Source organism: Pogona vitticeps, chromosome 4 (genome assembly GCF_051106095.1).
Source record: "Pogona vitticeps strain Pit_001003342236 chromosome 4, PviZW2.1, whole genome shotgun sequence".
NCBI lineage: Eukaryota > Metazoa > Chordata > Lepidosauria > Squamata > Agamidae > Pogona > Pogona vitticeps.
The window spans coordinates 37,142,507-37,168,922 of NC_135786.1; the positions used below are offsets into that span (position 1 = coordinate 37,142,507).

Genomic DNA, 26,416 nt, shown 5'->3' on the forward strand with positions numbered 1-26,416 from the left:
TACTTAAACCTCTGTGTGACAGTAGCAGAAGGGTGGTGACAATATGGAGGCAAACATCTGGCCGTGCCGCAGGGTAGGCCTGGGGAGGGCACAGGCTGCGCACCCATAACTTGCCAAGGACTGCATCATATTCTTCCTAGATAAGGAGTAGATAAGGAAATTAACACTTTACTCCTTATACTCTCCCTATATGAACTAGTATAGCAGAGTAGGAGGGCATTTTAAGAATTGGGGCTATTCCTATTTCACTTTCTCAAATGACTAACACCCAATATGCTAATGTTCTCGTAAAGGAGAATACATGACCATTTTCTGTAGCAACAAAAAGAATTTTATCTCAAAGTTTTTCCAACCTGGACCATAAAATCCCTTAATTGTGTATACAATCTCATTACAACTGTTTTCTCCACACAGGTGATCAAATATCTGCACAGACTGGATGATCAAATGTAGTTATTTATCGAGATCATACAGATTTTTCAGATGTGTGAGGAGGGGAACTGTGGGTGCCACCAATCAAAAAGACGCACACTGTATACAGGGTCCATTACAACTTGCACTCCATGGTCAAATCTAGGTTTCTTGCCATTCCAAACTGGAGAATCATGGAACACCATTTTCACTCTGTGATGCCTCATATCGGTGCTCACATTAATTGAGAACTGCAAAACAAGACAAAAAAGTCAAGAGATCTCTTCATGATTTAGAGACTCTTCCAATATAAAATATTACTCACATCCTCCTAATTCTACTAAAAGTGAAACAAGAGAGGTTATTTTTTACAGTATTTGAGCTTGTACATACTTCAAGAATATATTTCTTGGAAAGACTACATTGTTATTCAATTTTTAACCATAAAGGCTTTTGATTCAGTTAACACCTGTTAACAAACAGTACTAAATCTTTACTGGAACATAATGGACGTAATTTCTAATCTAGCAAGACTGCTATAAGGATTGCTTTGTGCATACTTTTAAAGATGTGATGATAACTCCCAGCACTTACCAGGGTAACTATCATTCCCATGACTACAGGAACATATATAAAGTCAAGAGTAGTGATCTGTAAGAGGCAGCAATCTTGATCAGGGTTCATGTGGACATCTTTGTACCGGATGGGTGGTTGGAGACGTTTCAAACAGTTATTCTTAAACTTGGGAGACTCAAAAGAAAAATATTCATTAAGTTTACTAGAAATAGATTTTTTGGTACACTGTCACAACTGAAGACCATGCCTGCGAACTGAGATTTGGCAAGCAAGAGAGCATATTCCATTGCAAGAGAACTTGAAGAGCTGTCTTTGGAGGATTATGACTGCCTTCTGACTACAGTGGTGCCTCACATAGCGATCGCTCCATTTAACGAAGAAATCGCTTTGCGACGATGTTTTTGCGATCGCTTTTGCGATTGCTTAGCGATGGTCCCTATGGGAAAAATTTGCTTTGCGATGATCGCAGGGAAGCGATCATCGCAAAGCCCCCATTTTCAGCCAGCTGATCGGCGGTTCCAAAATGGCCGCCAGATAAACAAAATGGCCGCCCGCTGTGTTTCCTTGCTTTAGAGGCACCGAAAATGGCCGCCCCTATGGAGGATTTTCGCTTAAGGTTAGTTTTTAAGCCCACAGGAACGCATTAATGGCATTTTAATGCGTTTCTATGGGCTTTTAAATATCACTTAGCGATGAAATCACTTAGCAGCGATTTTTGCTGCACAGATTAACATCGCTAAGCGAGGCACCACTGCACTTATACCCTTTTATGTAGGCAACGCCTGCCCTTGCATTGAAGCTTTCTATATGAAGAATTTGCAAAAGCTTAAAGGAAAAATTTCTTTCCAGTACTCAATTTTAAGCACTAATTTTTGCCATGACATGATTTCAGATGAATATGTATCTTCTAGTTCAGAGACTGTGAACCAGTTGTCAGTTACTTGTCTATGAGACAGAAGCAAGCTAATTTAATACTAAGTAATACTATTCTTGCGACTTTTAAAGCAGGCGTCGTAAACTTTTGGACTACACATTTTGTTCATAATGACCCATTTGTGTGTATACATGTAGACCACAACGAAGAACACAGTAGTTTCATACACTGTGCCAGTCACATATAATTAATCTGTTTATATATTGCAGTCTTCCTGTTACAGAAAATCCTTTTGGAAGGGCATACACTGTATCACAATAAAGCAGAAACCCATACTGCTGTAGAAGTCACAACCTGGTCACCTAAAAGGGAAAGGCCAGATTTTCAGAACACATACTTTATGAAACTAGAGCAACCATCAAATATGCAGTTAGGTAAACCACCTTTGCTTAATATTTTAACAATGAAAACAGAAAAATAGCTGTACAGACATTTAGAGGTTACCTTGAGTTCCAGAAATCGGCTATCAAAGGTCATTTGTCTTATCTTGAGATGCATAATCATTAACACAAGAATCTTCAATCCAAAGTTTTTCTGGCATATAAGTATTTTTACTTGCCAACTAACTTTCACTGCTTTTTAAATTTAATCAATCAGCTCAGTATTTCAAATTGCTACTTTTTATGACTGTTTTAAATATGACAATATTGTTGGCCTAATATATTGCTTCCTTCTTCTGTGTAAGCAGCTCTGGCCATTAATAATAGAAAAGCAGGATATAAGAAGACAAGCTATTCCGAAATGTTGTTGCACTGATATTGGTAAATATTTAGCATACTCACCTGCCTTTGGAATTTGAAGCTGAATTCCCACAGTGAAGATTGTTGGTCAACTTTTTTTGACCAAAAAAGCAGACACTGATGCAGAAGAGAGAAATATTGGTGATATGTCAACTGAAACTACAAAGACATAGAGCAGCTTGTGCAAACAAAGTCTAATTAATAAAGTTTGAATTGCCATTAATAAGAATCTGTTATATTTTTAAGTACAACAGGGCAGCAAAAATGCTTGCTTATGATTCTATCCTGATTCTACATGAACAATGAATGAAACGTAACACCAAAGCAATCATACAACACAGTTAACTGTGTACGGTGTTCATACTGAAAAGTTATCAGTAAGGAAATTAAGGGCTGATAATTAGCAATGATAACAAAGGAAAACCATTTACAATTCTCTACTGTTATTTTTTTTTTGCAGGAAATGCAAAGTTTGGGAAGTCTTCTTGAAGGCATATTCCTTAAGAATTCTAACAGTTTAAAGTTCAACCTTTAAACTCATTGATTCTACTCTGAACATAACTTTCCCCCCATTCTGTTAATGTTTCTTGAGCAGTAAGAATACTTTTGACCATTCTATGGCAGGTCAAAAATTACATGCGGGTGGGGGCTTGTTGCAACAACTGCAGCCACAGTGCTGACAGATCTTCAGTTCAAGACTAGCATCAGGGATGGATATGTTTGCTTCTATGCAACAATGATACACTAGACTGACAGCTTCCATTTTACTACAATTTATCAGTTTGGGATTACTATGCTTTGTGTGACAAATTCCTTGTTTTAAGCAAATCCCCTTATGAGCATCCAAAAGTAGAACTTGAGGTTAAGGCAAACCTCAGCTTTAGAAACAGAAATATCACCAAGACGTTTTGCAGAATTTCAGTTCTGAAAACACAAATAACCAAGTGGAAATGGAATACCAGCTTTACAGTGCTATTCAAACAAATGTTTCTATGCTCTCAGATTAAATGAAAGTAAACTCAAGCTACAGCTCAAATTAAGTCTTCTTACTCCAAAGTATGGCCTATGGGCCACATCCAGCCTGCCTTGCCTTTTTATCTGGCCTGTCTGTGCGTGTGTGGATGCAAGTATGTGTGTGTATGCGTGTACGCACATGTTCCTTCGGCTCTCAAAAATATTGCAAATATATTATGTGGCAGCCACCCTCCCATCCAAAAGACAATAGCTGAAAATACTCTCTCTTTCAGTTTTACATTGTGCAGAGAATGGCCTTCATATAAGCATTGTATTCATTATAAGCAGACTATATAGGAGACATCCACAATCCAAACTGTAATTCATGCAGCAGCAAGCTTTCATGCAGGCTAGTGTCCCTTTGTGGCTTAACAAAAGCATGCTCCCTCAATATGATCTTGCTTCTGAGCAGCCTTGAATATTAGTCATAAGGAGGAAATTAGTTTATGCACATGAATACCTCCTAAGGGGCAGAGGACGTCATCCACAAGTCAGATTTCCTACCCTTCTGATGTGTACCATGTAGCCTGCTGCTCCAAACAGTGGGGGTGTCTTTAAGGACAAGCTTCTGCTGCCACCACAACGGCTCCAGTGTCCTACAGAAACTACACTGGGAAAAAGAAAAGGAAATTAAATAGCAAAAGCTGGATTAAGTAACCAAAAGGATCAAGTCTTCCAGCCTTGCATGCTCAAGGTATGCAGTTATCTCCCATTAATGAGAAAAGATGGTAAATATAGAGAACTAAAATGGAAGCATAAAGCTTCTGTAGATGTATAGTGTACAAAAGCACTGTTGCACGTACAAATGCATGACTTGCATTTTAGTAATGCCAAGGTGCAAGAGAATGAGACTGATGCCAGATTTCTCTGCTTTTACAAATTAAGCCAGACCATAACTGTTGGTACAATACAGACTTTTGACATTTAATTTCCTTTTGCAAGTTTTTATTACTTCTTTACACCCAAAAGGTTGCACAAATTGTTAGTATGATAGTAGCATTAGCTGTGGACACCAAAGCCGTTGTGATGTGAACAACTATTCAAATTGCTAAATCTTCCATTCCCATTAGATTGGCAATTGGCTAACCCCAGCATATGGAACAAGGTTGTTTTTAGTCATGCAACAAACTGCTAATGAGCTATTCAGGAAAAAAGGATAGATCCGCGTTTATACACAGAAGGAAATCACATACTCTGTTTAAGACTGAACAACTTAATTTCTCCTTTGAGAGGTCAAACAGAAAACAACAGTATAATAAATCTTCCTTAAAATCCAGAGTTAAAGCATTAACAAACAGCAGGTAGAGACGCACAAAAGTACTGCTTATAAATATGAATCTATTCAGAATGTCTTCATTCACATGTACTTCACTGTTTTAAGAGACAACTGGATAGACACACTTCTGAAATCCAGTTACTTACTTTTGAATTTTTTAGAGTATTCGGAGTAGTATCTGGAATAGCTGGATTTCTGGCTATTTGTGAAACAAAAGGTCTGTACATATGATATAAAGAACGAATTACACATGCACGAAGGCAGTACATCTTTTCTATCGATTCTGGCTGTAAACGAATTGGAAGGCATGCATTCCTGTTGTAGTGCCTAGGAGAAAACAGACCCACATTTAAGACAAATAACAAATTCCATGGAAGTAATGAAGCAGTTCGTAACTACTCAGATTCCCTCCTGCCCCTCCCAAACTTACCTTGACTGCTGTGTATACGCGCCATGTCAAATCAACTATCCATTTCAGTCTGGCAAGTACAAATTCTCACCAAGTCATGGGAATATAGCCTGAATCTTAACATCTATAGACTGGGACATAGTATCTTGTAGCCTTCTCTTCATACTACACTTGGGTGAATTCCATTAGATCAAAGTGAAAGGTTTCCTCACAACTAGAATGGGGCATACAGAGTAATAACATTTACAAATCCAATGTAAATCAATCAAGAATCTATACTATATAGCACACTCATGTACCTTGATGAGGGGAAGGTTGTGCATCATGACCCAAGTCATCCAACAAATTCTGTGCCTCTACCAGAGGGTTCTGTAAAACCACTAACTAGAAACAAGCATCATATGTAATGCGTGCCCTCCCTTGGCTTCTTCTGAAGTAATGTACACCAATTTTGTGGCTAGCTAAAGTACAATTTAGATGAAAAGTATAAGCAGCTTATGAATGTCATGATTCAAAGTGATCACTGCATAACCCAATCATGCACTGCTGTGCAGCCCTAACCTAACCTCCCTTACAGCCCTGATCTTGCATCTTGTGACTCATGGCAATTGTTATGAGATGCTGACACCATGAAGGTGGCAGTGAAGCAATGGTTGAAAAACAGATTCAGAATTCCTAACTGACACAATGAAGATGCTGATTTTATGCTGAGAAAAGGATACTGCAGTTGGGGCAGATTATAATGAAAAATAAGGGACCACCTGTAAGATTAACAAAAGCTAAAGAAAAGCATATGGTTCTTGTATACAATTCAAAGGTAAGGAAGGGTACCTTTATCAGACCACTAAAAGGTAGCAAACAAATGCTTGCAGCTGTTGTATGGTATCACTGTTTGGATTAAGGGTTTTAACCCCTCCGTTGAAAGCATTTTATCAAATACGTTGCAATCCTTATTTGCCATGCCAAGATGTGCCTCTTCAGCCAGTCTGCGGCTTGAAGCTGGTACGCCCTCAGTGGAATGCCAAGCGTGGCTGCATGCATTTCATTTTTGGTTAAAGGTGGTCTATGCACCAATAACCAGTGGCTACCTATACTATTTGCAGAAAGATGTCTTTGCCAGTTCACGGCATAAGGGATTTATAGAAAAACTACATCTCTTAGGCTTCTCTATGAACTTCTTGAGACAGTCTCAAGGCAGCATTAAGCCAATATGTATTCAATGTATCGAAGATACAGACTTTTAGTACTCTCTAGCTTGTGTAGACAGGACTTGTTCACCATTGTGTTTTGGCCTAAATTTTAACTTCCCCAAGCAGCTAACTACCTATACCAAATTACAGCACCAAGATACTGCTTTGCCTTTTCAAGGGCTAGGTTTAACCGCTTTCCCTCAGCCTTTTTAAAAGGGCGTTTTAATAACACCCCATACGGTGAAAGGCACTGTCCCTGCGGGAAAGAAATTACACAGATGCAACCATATTATTTCAGTTTTTAATTTTTACTTCCCTCCCCTTAAAAGATTTTAGTTTGTTGTTCAACTGAGTTGTACAGTTCATAGGTCTCATTAAAGGCGGAAAAATGTTCTGAAATGATTTATCTTTGTCTCATTTTTTTTACATCAAGACATTTGACATTTTAACAGAGGTGTGTAAACGTTTTATATCCACTATAATTTATATAGGAACGAATGTATTCGATATCTTGGTTCAAGCATGAGTAAGTGTACTGGTCTACCTCCCACAGGCTATCTGAAGTTTCTGTTGTCTGGAGAGAATAAAATAATAATAGTTAGTGGCAAAGTTTTTATTTTCAACTATGAGAATTGGCAAAATGCTATAGCAAGATTGTATATTATACTATGTATTTATTCTATATATTTATCTTTATATAATCAGGTCTATGACTGCATAATAAAACTTTAAGCTTTATGCTTGCTTTTTGTCTGTATGGGTCTTCATTAGGCTGGTTACCTCTTGGTTTTGTTGATTAATTGTTTCACAGCTTCTGTCTGGCAAGTTTGGAACAATTTCTAATAATGTCATAGGTGGAATTTAAACCACCACCACCCCCCCCGAAAACATTCCTGACTTGGTTTTGCAGGCATCATTTTCACACTAGCACAGAGATCTAGCCATGATTTTTTGGAACTCTGGTATTTTTTGTGCACCATCGACATAAGATGGTGCCCAGTCAGACAAAGCCTGCATGGGCTGAAAGCTAGCATTTGTCTGTGATTTTTAGTGGTCTAATAAAGATATCACCTTCCCTTCCCTTTGAACCTGCAAGATGAAATTCTGAAGTGTCATTTGACTTTTGTTTATTTTTAAAAATATCTCAATATGCTATCATTTGACTTTTTTGGATTAAAAAAATCTCAATATGTTATCCTGCTATGAGTCAACAGGCAAAGCATTTCATGTGATCGTTGTACACATTTTACTGCATGCAGGGCAGGCTTGCAGGCCTGCACTCCACCAAGGGAAACTAACTGTGGTGGTATCCGCTGCCAATAAATCCCGGTGACACTGATTTTCTGTAATTAAAAACCTCTCTCATTCCATGGTTTCCACAGTTTCCCAGTGATGAAAGAGATGACATAGGAACTATGAGTGCTTTGGGACTGAAGTAGCAAATGTTTAATTTGGTTGTTGTGGGTTTTTCGGGCTCTTTGGCCGTGTTCTGAAGGTTGTTCTTCCTAACGTTTCGCCAGTCTCTGTGGCCAGCATCTTCAGAAGATGCCGGCCACAGAGACTGGCGAAACATTAGGAAGAACAACCTTCAGAACACGGCCAAAGAGCCCGAAAAACCCACAAAAACCATTAGAGCCTGGCCGTGAAAGCCTTCGCGAATACAAATGTTTAATTTCTTTAAAAATTGCCCACCTGACAATGTCAGCAGCCTTATGTGGTGTCACTTTCACATCATAAGTGTATTTCAGAACTTAAAATCAACACAAACATGTATACGTTTCATACATAAACTATTCCCTATGCAAGCCCCTTCAAACTGAATCACCAGCCCTAACCCTTAAAACTGCAAGAGCACTGTCTGAGTAATGTCTTTACAGGCGGTCATACCTTTTGTAAAGTCTGGTCCAAAAGGCAGCAGTGCAAGTAACAGTCCAGGCTCTTTTACAGATGAGAGAAAAATTCACAGTGTCTTCCGGACGTATGTAGGATGCCAGCATCAACCAAATATCGATAGGATATTCTTTGCCTGCTACCCCATCAGAATTTTCTGAACACAATGAACAGTGTTATTGACCATTATTGTATCTTCATGGATAGCAAGAAATCAAAGACAAAATCCTCATGTAGTTCTGCAAATGGTATAACTTTGGGGGATGAACAGCCCCAAGTTAAGAAATTATAGTATATATTAACTCCACATATTATCAGATGCTGACTGAGTTGTAGGTCTATGGTGATTCCTCAACTGGGGAAACTGTTCTCCACAAGTTACGCTGTTTGAGATATGCTAGGTAAGAGCATTTGGGCCAATGTGACTTCAGAAGAATTAGAAGAATAATCAAGCTTCCCTTTATTGCAAAAAGAGGCTACATTGTCTTGACTGATTCTGATATAATATGTTCAGAATATAATAGTAAGGTTACTATAGCAAAATGAGAAAGTCTATTTTAGCTATGTTGTCACAGGAAAAAGTAGGAATATAATGCACATGTTGCTAATGGGAAAGTAAGCCTCAGGATCTTTTGTACCAGTTCAGCATACCTTCTCCTCTGAACCTGTACAAGAATGTTAATAAAATGATGTAAGTCATAAACCAATAAAGCTCGCTTTTATTCACAAACAAGTACAATTTAATTATCAAGCTAAATTTCTGCAAGATGGGAAGTGTTTTTAGTTAGGCATCCTTCAGTCTCGAGAGACTATGGTAACGGGCTCTGAATGGAGGACTTGGAACAGCGTATTGTGTGGCTGAGAAGGCCAATTCAAGAATGACAATTCACTAAACCTTTACAATACTCCACAAAAGAGTAATGAGTCTTACCTCTCTCAGTAAGTGTTATTGCTGAGGAGGATCGGAACCCTAATACAAAACCAGTCCTACCTCTCTCAGTAAGGGATCGGAACCCTAACATAAAACCAAACTGGCTTTAGTTGGCATTGGCTCTCAGCATATAGCAGCATGGGAGAGAAAGTTGTGTGCCAATAAATACATTTAAAAAATCTACGTTCTTGAGCAATTATATAATAAATGGGAAACTTGGAATCCCAGGAGTTGCTGGACTGTGATTCTCATCATCCCTTTCCATTGGTTCTGCTGGCTAAAGATGATGAAAACTGCACTCCAACAACATATAGAAAACCATAGACACAGGTCATACAGAAGCAATTAGTGACAAATGGGAGCTATCTCAGGAGAAACCACTGCATGCAGTGATTAAATTGATCACTGTTCTTACCTTTATGCCTCTTGCTTTTTTTCTTGCTAGACAATATTCTATCATTAGTTAAATCCTTAGAATCCATCTCATCGCTACTGCCACAGGACTCTTCCACTGATAATACTTCATCAGTAGGTACACAAGATGCTTCCAAGCCACAGAGTGATTTTACTAGAACCACAAACACAAACATTATATTGAACTGGTAAATGTCCATGATTAAGTTCACATCAGTAATCAAATTTCCCTAGAGCAGGAAAATTAATATGGAAAAATAATAGTTTTACATACAGTGTGACTTCCATTTTTCAAAGCTCAATCTCTGCTCTATCTTGCACTATGCTTGTGGTAGTGAAACCTTCAGTGAGCTGAAATCCCTGTCAGCATGGAAAGCTCACTGAACTTAAGCAATTTACAGTCTAGGTTCTTTAATAAAGGAAGCTTGTCAGATGAGATTAAAGCTTATACAGGGGTTGGTCAAAGAACAGGAAACTAACCTGGGAATATGAAAATTTTTAAAAAAGAATTAGAAGGAAAGCAATGGACTAACAAAGAATAAGGTTAAAACTGGGATTTAAGAATAAGGAAGAGGACAGTGGTAACAAGGAATCTGAAGCAATAAGGCATTAAACTGTGAGATATTTCATATTGTCAGTTGTTGTTGTTTAGTCGTTAAGTCGTATCCGACTCTTCGTGACCCCATGAACAAGAGCATGTCAGGCTCTCCTCTCTTCTACTGCCTCCTGGAGTTTGGTCAAAGTCATGTCGGTAGCTTCAGTGACACTGTCCAACCATCTCGCCCTCTGTCGTCCCCTTCTCTTCTTGCCTTCATGCTTTCCCAGCATCAGGGGCTTTTCCAGGGAGTCTTTGCTTCTCATGAGATGGCCAAAGTATTGCAGCCTCAGCTTCAGGATCTGTCCTTTCAGTGAGTACTCAGGGTTGATTTCCTTCAGAATGGATAGATTTGATCTCCTTGTAGTCCAGGAGACTCTCAAGAGTCTCCTCCAGCACCACAATTCAAAAGCACCAATTTTTCGGTGGTCAGCTTTCTTTATGGTCCACCTCTTACTTCCATACATTGCTACTGGAAAAAAAATCATAGCTTTGACTATGCAGACCTTTGTTAGCAAGGTGATATCTCTGCTTTTTAAGATGCTGTCTAGGTTTGTCATCGCTTTCCTCCCAAGAAGCAGGCGTCTTTTAATTTTGTGGCTGCTGTCACCATCTGCAGTGATCATGGAGCCCAAGAAAGTAAAATCTGTCACTGCCTCCATATTTTCCCCTTCTGTTTACCAGGAGGTGATGGGACCAGTGGCCATGATCTTAATTTTTTTGATGTTGAGGTTCAGACCATTTTTTTGCGCTCTCCTCTTTCACCCTCATTACAAGGTTTTTTAATTCCTCCTCACTTTCGGCCATCAGAGTGGTATCATCTGCATATTGGAGGTTGTTGATATTAGTTCCCCACAATCTTAATTCCGGTTTGGGATTCTTCCAGTCCTGCCTTTCGCATGATGTATTCTGCATATAAGTTAAATAAGCAGGGAGACAATATACAGCCTTGTCGTACTCCTTTCCCAATTTTGAACCAATCAGTTGTTCCATATCCAGTTCTAACTGTTGCTTCCTGTCCCACATATAGATTTCTCAGGAGATAGATAAGGTGGTCAGGCACTCCCATTTCTTTAAGAACTTGCCATAATTTGTTGTGGTCCACACAGTCAAAGGCTTTTGTGTAGTCAATGAAGCAGAAGTAATTTTTTTTCTGGAGTTCTCTCGCTTTCTCCATAATCCAGGGCATGTTAGCAATTTGGTCTCTAGTTCCTCTGTCCCTTTGAAATCCAGCTTGTACTTCTGGGTGTTCTCAATCCACATACTGCTGAAGCCTACCTTGCAGGATTTGAGCATAACCTTGCTAGCGTGTAAAATGAGTGCAATTGTATGGTAGTTGGAACATTCTTTGGCACTGCCCTTCTTTGGGATTGGGATGTAGACTGATCTTTTCCAATCCTCTGGCCACTGCTGAGTTTTCCAAACTTGCTGGCATATTGAGTGTAGCACCTTTACAGTGTCATATTTTAAGATTTTAAATAGTTCTACTGGAATGCCATCACCTCCACTGGCCTTGCTGTTTGCCATGATTTCTAAGGCCCACTTGACTTCACTCTCCAGGATGTTTGGCTCAAGGTCAGCAGCCACACTTTCTGGGTTGTCCGGGACATCCAAATCTTTCTGGTATAATTCCTCTGTGTATTCTTGCCACCTCTTCTTGATGTCTTCCGCTTCTATGTGGTCCCTACCATTTTTGTCCTTTATCTTGTCCATTATTTAAAAAAAGGTTCCATTAATAGCTCCAATTTTCTTGAAGATATCTCTGGTTTTTCCCTTTCTCTTATTTTCCTCTATATCTTTGCACTGTTCATTTAAGAAGACCCTCTTGTCTTTCCTTGCTATTCTTTGGAAGTCTGCATTCAATTTTCTGTAACTTTCCCTATCTCCAGAAGAAAAAGCAGAAGAAATAAGAGGTGAAGTGACTAGGATACTACGGAAAGCAAAACCCCAAAAAGCAACATAACAAGGAAGGAGAAAAATGCCATCAAGTCCTTGAACTCACATCTGGACATCATCATCCTGCCAGCAGACAAAGGCAATGCCACAGTAATCATGGAAACAGAATAATACAAGGACAAAATCAGGGAACTTCTAGACCCTACCACCTACAGAAAACTGAAAGAGAACCCAACTAACAAAATCACAAAACAATCAAACATGCTGATCAGGAGTTCCTCCCTGCATCCCAACGTCCTTCAACGAATCTGTAAGACAGAAGCTCTCCCACCAAGACTATACGGACTCCCCAAAATCTACAAGGCTTCAACCCCACTCAGGCCCACTGTAAGTGCCATCAGCTCCCCAACATATGAATTAGCCAAACACCTAGCGACCCTCCTACAGACCCACATTGGACAAATCTCATCCTACATCAAAGACTCAGGACATTTCATAAGCAAGATCAGTACCCTAAAACTCAACCCTGGGGACAGACTGATCAGCTTTTACACAGTAGCTCTGTTCACTGAGGTACCGATAAAAGACACCCTGACACTCATCCAGCAGATCTTTCCGGAAGACATCAAGGCCCTCTTCCAACACTGCCTAACAACCAGTTATTTCCAGTTGTTTGAAACTCAACAAAACCTGGCTCCCAGCTCTGAAAAATATAGCGTGCAAAAGGTCAATGAACTGTACCCAGCCACAAGGACTGGGGATCACTACACACAAAAGACCAGCTAATGACACCCATCAATCACAGTGACAGATAATCTCTCCTCCTTATCACAACAATACACCCACAACAAGAAACACTAATCACCCATCTCCTGAAAAGGACAAAAGCCTATCTCACAGCCATAAATACTCCACTCCCAAGCAAACTACATCAGAGCAGAGTGCTGTCCTCTGAAGATGCCAGCCACAGAGACTGGCGAAACGCTAGGAAGAACAACCTTCAGAACATGGTCAAAGAGCCCGAAAAACCCACAACAACCATTAGATCCCAGCTGTGAAAGCCTTCGCAAATACATTTCCCTATCTCCCTTGCATTTTGTTTCCCTCCTCTTCTCTACTATTTGTAAGGCCTCGTTGGACAGCCACTTTGTTTTCTTGCATTTCCTTTTCTTTGCAATGGTTTTTGTTGCTGCCTCCTGTACAATGTTACAAGCTACCCTCCTTAGTTCTTCAGGCACTCTGCCCACCAGATCTAGTTCCTTAAATCTGTTCTTCACTTCCACTGTGTATTCATAAGGGATTTGGTTTAGGTTACACCTTACTAGCTCAGTGGTTTTTCCTACTTTTTTTAGTTTAAGATTGAGATTTGCTACAAGAAGCTGATGATCAGAGCCACAATCAGCTCCAGGTCTTGTTTTTGCTGATTGTATAGAGCTTCTCCACCTTTGGCTGCAGAGAACGTAAACAATCTGATTTTGGTATTGCCCATCTGGTGATGTCCATGTGTAGAGTCGCCTCTTGTGTTGTTGGAAAAGAGTGTTTCTGATGACCAGCTTCTTCTCTTGACAAAACTCTATTAGCCTTTGCCCTGCTTTGTTTTGAACTCCTTGGCCAAACTTACCTGTTGTTCCTTTTATCTCTTGACTCGCTAATTTAGCATTCCAGTCCCCTATAATAACAAGAACATCTTTCTTTGGTGTCAGTTCTAGAAGGTGTTGTAAGTCTTCATAGAATTGATCAATTTCAGACTCTTCTGCATCGGTGGCTGGTGCATAAACTTGGATTACTGTGATGTTCAAAGGTCTGCCTTGGATTTGTATTGAAATCATTCTATCATTTTTGAGATTGTATCCCAGTACAGCTTTCCCCACTCTTTTGTTGACTATGAGGGGTTCTCCATTTCTTCTATGGCATTCTTGCCCACAATAGGAGATATGAGAATTGTCTGAATTGAATTTGCCCATTCCCATCCATTTTAGTTCACTGATGCCTAGGATGTCAATGTTGATTCTTGCCATCTCCTGTTTGACCACATCCAGCTTACCAAGGTTCATGGATCTTACATTCCAGGTTCCTATGCAATATTTTTCTTTGCAGCATCGGACTTTCCTTTCACTTCCAGGTGTGTCTGCAGCTGAGCATCCTTTCGGCTTTGGCCCAACCACTTCATTAGCTCTGGAGCTACTTGTCCTTGTGCTCTGCTCTTCCTCAGTAGCATGTTGGACGCCTTCTGACCTGAGGGGTTCATCTTCCAGCGGCATATATTTTAGCCTTTTGTTTCTGTCCATGGAGAAACAAATATACTGGGCAAAAATACTGGGGTGGCTTGCCAGTTCCTGCTCCAGGTGGATTGTGTTTAGTCACAACTCTCCACTATGACCTGTCCGTCTTGGGTGTCCCTGCATGGCATAGCCCATAGCTTCTCTGAATTACTCAAGCCCTTTCGCCATGACAAGGCAGGAATTTGTGAAGGGGCATACTGTCAGAGAAGCCACCAAACTACCAGCTAGGAAAACCCATATTCTACTCTTTTAGAAGCAGCCACTATCGCTACCAGAAAATCAGTTTCAGAAATGTAAGCTACTAACAATTAAACCTTGCTTCGATCACCAACACTACACAGTTAATGTAGTTTGTAACTACTACCTGTTAAATATATAAGTACACTTACATCAATTCTCATTTTAAGAACTCTCTATTCAGAGTTAAAACCCAAAAGAAGACAGATATTCAAGGAAAACATCTTAAGAGTTCTGATTCTATTTATAGTTCCTGTATTAGATTAATATGACTTGAACACAAGTGGCATACAAGTAAGAGCATTTGCAAGATCACTGGCTCAGCACAGGTTAATATTTATTTATTATTAGATTTATATCCCATCCTTCTAGACAATGTCTACTATATTTAGGTGCTACATGTTAGCTCCACATAATATGTGATAGTATGCAGCTTCTCCACTTGCATATTGAACTTGCAAACAAATACAATCCTGGTATTTATGTGACACTACTGAAAAAATAAAGTTATGCAACACAAATTCAACCTCCTTAGTTCCACCGAGTGAACAGAATTACATGACTCTGAAAAGTGTGACCTGCACAAAGCTGACAACCTGATGACAAGTGGCAGGAAACTAAATCAAATTATGCGACAAATCAAAATACAAAACGTTATGATTGCCCCACCAACATGGGCTTTCTAAGTGACCTTTCCGTCACTGCCAGCCCATGACAAATATCATGTTTCTGCTTTCCTAGAAAGAAGTAGCTTCTAGGGTAGGAAAAGAATAACGCTGCTTTCGGGACAGCCCTTGAACTTTTTCAAAGCTCAAAGGCACCTCAAAACCTGGTTCTTCTCCTGCTAGAAGAGCACCTGCCATCCCTTCGCGGGACTCTTCCAAAGCCCGCGCAACTCACCTTCCTGCTGCACCGCGTTGGCTACCGCCTTTTTCACCCGTCCGGATTTCACCACGGCGGGATCCGAGTTGGCATAGTCGGCCACGGTCACTGAGGAGAGAAAGCGACAGCTTTACGGAGGCCCCTCGGCGAACAATGGTTGCCACCAGGCGCGAGTGGGCCAGGCTACTCACCGCGCTCCAAGCAGATGTCGTGGGCTCGAGACTTGAGACGCTTCCGGGCCCCGCGCTTTCGCATGGCTGAAGGGGGCGCCGCTACCGGCCTGTCGCGGGGGGCCATTTTCGCAGCGACCGCCAACCGACTGAGCTTCCTCCGCCGGCTGCGGTCGGCTCCTGGGCCATTCCGCTCCTGCCGGCACGACGAGCCCACCGCACCGCGGCTCTCGCGACATACGGAAACAAGGGCGGCGCGCGATATGGGCGCAACTCCTTTGCGTCGTAGCCTTGAGCGTCATCAAGTTGCGACAAGGGCGGCGGGCGCGGGGGGCTCTTCTTGCTATTTCTGTTATGTGCGTGCGGTCAAGTCAAGTCTGCGATTGATGGGGACCCTCTGAATGAGCGCTCTCCAATAATGCCCTGTCCTCATTAGCCCTGCTCACCTCTTGTGAACTCGAGGCTGTGGCTTCCTGGATCGAGTCAATCCACCTCTTATTTGATCTTCCATTTTTCCAAGTGTTACTGTTTTTCCCCAATCTAGTCTTGCCTTCTCGTGATGTGCCCAACGTATGACAGCCTGAGTCTCATTTTTTTTTTGTCTCCAGATAAAGTTTAGACTTGATTTGATTAGGAACCACTTGTTAATCTTTCTGGCAGTCCAGGGTATCTGCAAAGCTCTCCTCCAGCACCATATGTGAAATGAATCATTTTTCATCCTGGCAATTTTCTTTACTGTCTAGCTTTCACACCCAAATATAGTGATAATCAGGAATACAAGCATGTGGATGATCTTGGCCTTGGCCTCCAGCAACACATCCTTACACTGGATGGTCTTTTCTAAATCCTTCATTGCTGAGGCTTCTGAGTTTTTGCAGTCTCCATTTGGATTGATAATTGAACCAAGGTATGTAAAATCTTTAACAATTTTAATTTCTCTGTTGTCAACATTAAAGTTGTGTTGTTCTTCTGTAGTCATGATTTTTGTCTTAATGTTCAACTGCAATCCTGCTTTGGCACTTTCTTCTTTCACTTTCATCAGAAATTGTTTCAAGTCATTGCTGCTGTCTGCTGGTAAAATTATGTCATCTGCATGTCTTAATTTATTGATATTTCTTCCACCAATTTACATTCTTCCTTCTTCTGGATCTAGTCCAGCTTTTGGTATGATATGTTCCGCACACAGATTGAACGAGGTAAAATGCACCTTTGCCTGATACACTTGCATATAGGAAACCATTCTGTCTCTCCATATTCTGTCTTAATGGTAGCTTCTTGTCCACAATACATATCAGGACAGTAAAGTGCGGGAGCACATCCATTTCTTTCAGAACAGCCTACAGTTTGTCATGATTTACATGGTCAAAGGTTCTGCTGTAGCCTTTATCTAAAGCACAGAATGATCATTTTCTGAAATTCTTAGGTGTGCTCCAGTAGCCAGTGGATACAGTATTTGCAATGGGATAATGAGTGTCTCTTCTTGTTCAGAATCCAGCTTGAACATCAGGCATTTCTCGCTCCATGTAATGCCTTTGCTGTAACACCTTGAACATCACTTCACTTACATGGGAAATTAGAGCAACGGTCCTATAGTTACTGCACTCCTTGGCATCTCCTTTCTTAGGGACTAGAATGTATATTGAGCATTTCCAGTCTGTGAGCTATTGTTGTTTTCCATATTTGTTGACATATTCTTGTTAAGATTTTGACAGATTCGTTCTCTGTGGCTTGAAATAATTCTATTGGCATTCTATCTACCCGTGGTGACTTCTTTCTTTGTAGTGCTTTCAGAGTAGATTTCACTTCATTTTCTAGAACTGCAGGTTCTTCATTATAGGCTTCTTCAAAGGAATCTATCTTCCTTTTGTCCCTTCTGTGTTGGTCTTCACTATGCTGTTTCCAACTTCTCTTTATTTTCTCCTGATCAGATAGTGTGCATCCATGTTGATCATTCAGCATTCCTAATCTAGGCTTGAATTCCCAAGAAATCAAAAGGGAAGTGATCTCTTCCTTTTTCGCTTTGTTGTTGTTCTCTGTTTCTTTTCATTGGTTATTGTAACAGTTCTTTTTATGTCTATATGACAGTCATTTAAAAGCAGCATTCAGGAATCTGACCATATTTCTATCACCTTTTGCTTCCTGTTTGTCCTTAGCAATTTTAAGTGTTTTTTCTGTCATCCATCTAGATTATTCTTTCCTTTATTACTACAGGAACTCCCCTGCCCCATTCTTCCATAATAATATCTCTGATTTCAGTCCACAGTTCTGGTTCACAATCAATTTGAGTTTAGTAATGCAAATCTGTTCTTCACGTGGGTGTTAAATTTATCAGAAATGTTGTTTAAATTATATTTTGGCACTAAGATTCTTTTAGTGCTTTTCCTCAGCTTTATGTTTGATGTTAACAATTAATTATTAGAACATACCACAATCTGATCCTGGTCTTGTTTTGGCAGAGAGGATACAGTTTCTCCATCTCCTGCTTCCAATTGCACAGTCTATTAGGTTCCTATATTGGCCATCTGATATTGTCCATGTGTAAGTCTGGTTGCTTGAAGCATGTATTTGCAATAAAGAGATTGTTGGCTTGACAATACTCTACAAGTCATTCTCCTGCTTGATTTCTGACCTCTAGGCCAAATTTTCCAACAGTATTTGGTTCTGCTTAATTTCCTACACTTACATTCCAGTCATCTATGATTATGGGCATGGCTTGTTTTGGTTTGTCATCAGTTTCTTCCTAGATGCCTGTTTAGCAGCTTTTAATTTCATCTTCTTCAGCATCTGTAGTTGGAGCATAGACTTGGATGATGGTTATGTTGGTAGTTTTTCCTAGACGTCTGATGGATATTATTTGTTCAGACCTTACACTGTAACTGCCTGTGCTATATCTTGCCTCAGTGTCACTCCATTTCTACTGAGTTTGTAATTTCCAGGTGTGAAGATTCTTGTTTGACACCCACCCCACTCCTTTCCACAGACGGGAATGACATTGGTATAGGTTCCAAACTTTCAACTTCTACTTTAGGGTTGGTAAAAGAACTATTTACAACATTCAGTGGGTTAACTTTGCCTTCTCCATTCAATGCTGAGAAAAAGGGGGTTGACACTTGTAACAAAGAGTTCTCTATAGTTCCCCATTTTTTGGGGAGCCCCATCCTCCATGTTTATGGGTTTGAAGGGGCATCGTCAACAGAGGCAGCTCCTCTTCTTCCCATCTCTCACTTTTTTGTGTTAATTTCTTGACAGGCACCACTCCCCACCACCTTGTGGGAGACATCTCTTGTGGGTTGACTTGTTCTCCATGCCTCCACCTCTCTCTTATCTCTCTCTCTCTCTCTCTCCTTGCTCTCTCTTCTCTTATTTTTCAACACCACTCTCTACCTTCCCCCTTTCCCTAATAAGAGGGTTTTCTAGGCAGAATTTCAATGTCTCTCTGCCTCCTCTCTCGGAATAATCAATTGTTCCCACTTGTGGGTACATGGATTTTCCATCCATACACATTCCTAGCCTTCCAGCAGTATTTTTTTGTGTGTCTGTATTTCTTTCTCCCTTCCAGGGTAGAGGGGATGGTGCTGAGGTGTGATAGGATGTCCTTCTGCTCTCTCTCACACACCAGGGTAAAACACTTCGTAGTTTTTTTGACTGAAAATGTCCCAAGATGTTGTCATCTATGCAAGGACATCCAGACAAAGCCAAGCCAAGCCAAACAACAAAACATACCACCATGTTTTTGTATGTGTTGTTAATTTTGTTTTAGTTTTGTCAGGAGTAGTAAAGTTGACATCATAAAGGATAGCAACTCTTGCAAATAAAAAGCACATTCAATGCCTCATTGAGAGCCCTTTCCCTCAATATTTATTCACAAACTTGCCCCAAACGTCTTCCATTCTTAAGATTTCCATTGATTTTTAGTGTCTCAAGTACCCTTCAAAGCTGGTGCAGTATATAAGACTTGTGAAAGGTGGGTGTTCTTCCTGTTCAGATCATCACACCAGCTTAGTACGTACATCACCAAAACACCACCCACAGTCATGCCCCCCCCCCATCCTCTTGGAGAATAAAACAGCTGATTACACAGGGAAAAGTCCATTTGAATCATTCTGGTGTGAAAAAAGTAGATGCCCCCAGGAGCAGTGAAAAAACTGCATCAAGAGCAAAAATGGCCAGGCTGATTCAAATTGACCTTTGCATCCTGTGGTCATTTTTTTAAAAAAGATGAATTCATTTTTTAAAAAAGGGAGTGTAGAAGAAGTAGCAATCTAGTCAGAGCTGAAACTGACCAGAGAAATTTCGTCTAGATCAGCACTTCTAGGGTTGCAAAGGAGGGAGAGAAACCTGAAACTGACCAAATACATGACTAAGCTTGCAAAAGAGGGAATCCTGCAGGCACAGGGCCTGGAGAAAGAGTTAGTGGCAAACGCCACTGATACAATTTATACTGACAGAGACATTCACATAAAGTGGTGCCTCACTTAATGATTACCTTGTTAAACAACGAAACCGCTTGATGGTGAATTTTGTGATCACTTTTGCGATCGCAAAATGATGTTTTGATAGGGAAACAATGTTCTGATAGGGAAAAATCGCCTAACGATCAATTCCCTGCTTCGAGAACCAATTTTTCGCTAGACGACGATTTTAAAACAGCTGATTGGCGGCTCTAAAATGGCCGCCTGCTGTGCAAAATGGCTCCCCACTGTGTTTTAGGATGGATTCCTCGCTTTACAGGCACAGAAAATGGCCGCCCTATAGAGGATCTTCGCTGGACGCTGAGGTATTTAGCTCACTGGAACGCATTGAACCGGTTTTCAATGCATTTCAATGGGCTTTTTCATTTCGCTTGATGAGGATTTCGCTTAACAGCGATTTCAATGGAACAAATTATCCTCGTCAAGCGAGACACCACTGTATGTCAAATTGATTCAAATTGATTTGACATCTGAATTTAAAAAAAACCTGTGGCGTTCGCCCTTGTGCCCCTTGCCTGTCCCTACAAACGCAGAGCACACAAAGGCAAACTGCTACAGTGCTCCTTTTTACCCCGCTGCCACCAGTTGACCACTAAATCAACATTAATTATGGAAGGATGAAGATGCAGGTCCAAACTTCACTGTCTTTTAAATAAAAAGTTTTTATTGTTTACAGATGTCTGAATATTAATCATAGGTAACCTCTATTATCATCAGTCTCAACCTTCTATTTGTTATTACAGTTCTTACTCACTTTTCACTCTAATCACACCTTAGATCATCCCAAATACCACACTCTATCTCCTCCTCCACTGTCTCACTCTGATTCTTACTGACTGATTCACTCTCTGACTCTGCGCGTCTTTATTACATATCTCTTGGCTCCGCCTCTCAGCAATATTAACCTTCAACATGAATATTCATAACTACCTAACATAATAATGCTACAACTCCTCTGTTAGAAAAGTAAAATACCTCACCTGTGATCATAACATAATTCCTTGTCAAAACAATCCATATTACCATGTGAGTCTTGTTTTAAATAATCAGTTAAAACATGCTAAAACTGATTCAAATATGGTTTTTTCCCCCTCTACTGTAATTGTGCTCTGATTCTTTGAAGTCTTGGTTTGACACTGAGTCAGTGCTGGGCCTTGTTCAGTTTTTGTTGCGTGGAAACGGGCTGCATGTCTGTAACACTGCTTTCACACATACACACATGGAACATTTCCATACCACCTTGCAGTTAAAAATAACTTCTCAAGGTGGCTTTCAACAACAGAAGAAATATAATAGAATTCAGACTGCAAATTAATGGCAACATAAACAGCAATGATAAAGCAGCTATTTAAAATTGTGGGCCTTTATCCAACCCATAAAGATAACAGTTCAACTGCTAGGCAAGCCTCCTTGGGGAGCAACATGGACAAAGAGCATTAAAAATGGAAAAACTGTCTTTCCAGTTGCCGTCTGCCTCCTCTCGGATGGAGCTCAGGGCAATGGAGGAGAGCCTCTGGAGTAGATCTTTAACGTGTGAGGAGATTTGTATGGAGCAGATAATCTTTGATGTACTTGGCTTGCTTCCAGTCATTGGAGTCATATATGATGACGGGAGTAGAACTGGCTATGACCCCTATCAAGAATAAAGGTTTTAGGGTCAGGGTAGAGAGTTAAGAAAATGTCCGCTCACTTTGCGGTAGCAGTGAACAGGGCCACTAGCTAGCTATACTTTTTTAAAGGAAAAAATAAAATAAAACTACCAATGCCATAAAATCCTTACGTACAGTAAGTATGTGGTATGGTCACGGTGAAAAACTGTATATAGTATTCTCCATTACAATACTGCATGCAATATTCAGATTTTTTTCATTTCATAGAAACATGAATATGGAAAGGGGCAGAAAAAATAACCAATATTGGCCAAAGGATGGGAGAATTTTTCTTATGAGGAAAGGCAAGGAAGTTATATACAGAGAGTACATACACAGTAACTCCATTATGACACAAAGGCTCTGATTGCCGGTCCCTTCCATTTCCAAGCCCAGTTTGCTGGTTATAATCTATAAAGCCCTATACAACTTGGGTCCAGGCTATCTGAAGGACTGTACCTCTGCATATGTACGTTCCCAACTGTCAATATCTCCAAAGGCCCTTCCTTCTCTTGGTCCCATCACCCCAACAGGCACAACTGGTAAGGTTGTGAGAGAGGGCTTTCCAGTAGCTGCTCCTACCTTTTGGAATGTCCTAACCATGGGAGGACAGGTTGCCAGGCAAAGGTATTTATTTCAGAAGGGCTTTCAGCAATTAAATTGGACAGCTGAGAAAGAATTTTTTTTGCAATGGTGTATGTCTTCCTGTTTTCTCATGTGGTTTTAAAAGAGTTTTAAACTATTAGTGGTCTTTTAATATTACTGGCCAGAATTCTACTGGCAGTTTACATTTACATATGGATAATTATCTACCCTGTTTCCCTGAAAATAAGACCTAACCTGAAAATAAGTATGATTTTTCAGGATGCTCGTAATATAAGCCCTAGTTAAGTGAAATCCCGCCCTCCAACATTGCGCAGCATTGTGCAGCAACCAGAAGATGACATGACTATAAAATAAAACATCCCCTGAAAATAAGCCCTACTGTGTTTTTTGGAGCAAAAATTAATAAAAGACCCTGTCTTATTTTCAGGAGAACACGATACAGTATATCAAATGTTGGGGTATATTCCTGGTCAAGTATATAATCACTAACGGGATATTTGCCAATACATGTTTGCTTTTAAAAATATAGCTTATTGTGGTTTTAATTGTTTCTTAACCATTTGTGAGCTACCTTGGGGTCCTACATTGGGAGAAAAGTGGCAATTAAATAAAATTCAGAAATAAGTAAATGCATTTTAATTGAATGTGAGGAATTAAGATAAATGATTATTATTTAAGGGTGCTTTATTTATTTATTTATTTATTTATTTATTTATTTGTTTGTTTGTTTGTTTATTTATTTATTTATTTATTTATTTATTTATTTATTTATTTATTTATTTATTTATTTATAATATTTTTACCTCGCCTTTCTCCTTGAAGAGGACCCAAGGTGGCTTACACCACTGAAATACAATATTTAAAGCTAAGAACAATCAGTATAAAAGGCATCTTACATCATCAAAAGGGAATATTAAAGCTAGGAACAATATACAAGTATTTTTTTAAAATGCCACTTTGAGAAATGGTAAACACAAAAATGGAAAACATAAGTAGTACTGAAAATCCAGTCAAAGCAGTAATGCATAACAATCCATCTTACAGAATTTCAGACAGTGGATGGAAAAAGACTTACGTTCTTTTAACAGTAACATTTGACATAGCCAAATGAAACTGATAATTAAAAGGTCAGATTGGACCAAACTTTAATATCAAATACTGTAGTTACTCTGTACATAGTTAACTTATGTTATGCACGGCTACAGGATGTGGTGTTGGCTACTATCTTGGACATCACTGAAGACATTTAGACAGTTCACAAAGGATAGCTGTGTAATTAGCCATCAGCTATGATAATGAACATTAACTTCTAAGTTCTTCGGCAGTGATGCTTCTGAATACCAGCCATTTGCAGAGACTCCAGAATGATACTTGAGAGGTGAGGATGAAATCTAGCAAGCAACTTATTATGAATTTTGTCTGCTTGCAGTTGTAGACATTTGCAGATTTAATAGGCTAAATAAATAATAAAACCTTCATATTCTGATTGATATTATTAAACTGAAATAATAATAATAATAATAATAATAATAATAATAATAATAATAATAATAATAATAATAATAATAATAATAATAATAATAATATAATTTATTGTCATTGTAAGTATATACACAGTATACCATACAACGAAATTCACAGACACCCAGAGACCAGACACATGCACACACATAACATTCCCCAAACACTCCCCACCCACTAGAAGTCCCCCACTAAAAATACAAACATCTACACCTCAGGCCAAGTAACACAGTCCAACTAATTATTCACTACTGGTGGTCTTTAAGCTCATTATTAATTGCAATTATAGCTCTAGGATAAAAACTATTTAGAAAACTTGTGGTCCGAGTCTTAATTGTTCTATATCTTCTGCCAGACGGTAACAGTTCAAAAAAGTTATAAGCAGGATGGGAAGAGTCTCTCAGGATGCTGTGTGACTTCCTTAGACAGCGGGATGTGAAGATGTCATCCAGGGTTGGTAGCTGGAGCCCGATGATATTCTGGGCAATTTTAATGGTTCTCTGTAGAGCTTTTTTGTCCGCTGCAGAGCTACTCCCAAACCATGCCAGAATGCCATAAGTTAGGACGCTCTCAATGGTGCTACGGTAGTAGGACAGAAGTAAATGCTGTGATAAATTTAACTTCCCAAGCATTCTCAGGAAATACAGCCTCTTCTGTGCCTTCTTTATTAGCATGTTGGCATTTATAGTCCATGAGAGGTCCTCTGAGATGTAAGTACCCAGAAATTTAAAACTACCAACTCTCTCCACTTCCTCACCGTTTATGTACAGTGGTAAATGTACATTTCTCTTCCTCCTAAAATCAATTATGAGTTCTTTAGTTTTTTTGATGTTAAGTGTGAGATGATTTTCTTTACACCATAGTATCAATCTTTGTACTTAATCAGCTGAATAAAATTAATATCAAACTAGTGAATCAATATGTGATTTAAGTGAATGCAAAGATAGCTTTAAGGTAGGTAAAATGTAACCCTCTGCATATTTTTGGGCTACAACTCCCATCAACCTCAGCCAACATAAGCAACACCCAGGAATGCTGGGAGCTGTGGTCCAGCAAGATATGGAGGACTACACTTTATCTGCTTTTGCTATATGGTCTCCTGAAAGATGTTTCCTTCTGGCACACAACCTTAACAGCAAATGTTAGGGTGATATATAAGCATGTGCAGGAATGCAGATAAGATATTCTAAAAAAAAGTATAACATGTACACGTATCTAATAAGCTTGGGGCATAGATAACCTTTTCATCCAAGACTTGGGAGTTATGGTTGGCCATTAAGATGACCATGTTTGCTCATGACATTGAATTATTCAGTTCACTATCTTCAGTTTATTGCATGTGTAACTGTAAATGCTCTGGTGATGTGGAAAGCCTGTATTGTTATAGCTACTTCCATATGTTCTAGCTCTGTTGCCAGTGACCAGAATTGAGGTAACTTGCTCAGCCAACCCTCCACTCTATGATGCTGTTAAATGCCAGGTCTGCTTTAAATAAGGCCCAGTTAATCCAAGACTTGATCTTGGATGAAACAGCAGATCTGGCCTGTATTACTGAAATCTGGGTGGGCACAGAGGGCGGTGTAGCCCTCTTATTAATTTCTCCACCCAGATATTTCATCCAGCATCAAGGTAGATTGGAGGGTTGGAGAGGGGGAGTTGCCATTATTTATAAAAACACCTTAGAGGTTGTTATGCTCTCTGCCTTGATCATCCCAGGCCTTGAGGCCTTTCACATGTCAGTGGTGACCAGGGATGGATTTGGGATGGTGCTGGTTTACCATGCTCTCTGGGACTCTGCACTCTCCTTTCCGGAGCTGGCGGACTTCATCTCGGCAGCAGCACTGAGGTCCCCCAGACTCATTGTCCTGGGTGACTTCAATGTCCATGCTGAGGTTGGGGCCACAGGCCCAACTCTTGAGTTCTTGGAAACCATGGCTTCCTTGGACATGTCCCAGTTTGTCAACGGTCCCACCCATGTGGCGGGTCACACACTAGACCTGATATTCTCCACAGGTCAGGGAGAGAGTGGACCGATGGTGACTGACTTGGTATCGGTCCCCTTGTCATGGTCGGACCACCACCTAATAAAATGTAACCTCCCAGTGACACTCCCCCCCCCGTGGGGGAACAGGGACCCATTAAGATGGTCCACCTCTGCAAGCTATTGGATCATGTAGGTTTCCAAGATGCAATGTGGGGGATACCAGCTGATCTTGTTTTGGCGCTCCTGTCAAAGTTCTAGTGGATGAATGGTATGCGACAGCCACCAGGGTGGCTGACAGGATTGCTCGCAAACGCCTCCCCCCTGGCCAGCTGCCTGG

At 40.1% G+C, this 26,416-nt stretch overlaps 2 protein-coding genes across 4 annotated transcripts in view; one reads left to right on the plus strand and one right to left on the minus strand.

The window, feature by feature from the left end:
* Nucleotides 1-308: 308 nt before the first annotated feature.
* The window catches only part of TMEM183A (transmembrane protein 183A), a 32,044-nt gene continuing 5,936 nt past the window's right edge, over nt 309-26,416 (minus strand). Inside the window, exons 1-8 of one of the 3 annotated variants that reach the window (XM_020782508.3) lie at nt 15,869-16,106; nt 15,696-15,785; nt 9,787-9,939; nt 8,438-8,597; nt 5,098-5,278; nt 2,704-2,778; nt 1,006-1,161; nt 309-662 (exon numbers count right to left, since the gene is read on the minus strand). In XM_020782508.3, coding sequence (XP_020638167.3) covers nt 480-662; nt 1,006-1,161; nt 2,704-2,778; nt 5,098-5,278; nt 8,438-8,597; nt 9,787-9,939; nt 15,696-15,785; nt 15,869-15,974 — 1,104 coding nt within the window. In that variant the 5' untranslated portion in view covers nt 15,975-16,106 and the 3' untranslated portion in view covers nt 309-479. Of the gene's footprint in view, nt 663-1,005; nt 1,162-2,703; nt 2,779-5,097; nt 5,279-8,437; nt 8,598-9,786; nt 9,940-15,695; nt 15,786-15,868; nt 16,107-26,416 lie in introns of those variants that run through there. The other 2 variants (XM_020782509.3, XM_072997101.2) reach the window with 2 other exon arrangements.
* Nucleotides 16,133-26,416, plus strand: part of PPFIA4 (PPFI scaffold protein A4) — a 149,946-nt gene continuing 139,662 nt past the window's right edge. The window contains exon 1 of the mRNA XM_072997086.2: nt 16,133-16,754. The gene's annotated coding sequence lies outside the window, so the exon portion shown is untranslated. The remainder of the gene's footprint in view (nt 16,755-26,416) is intronic.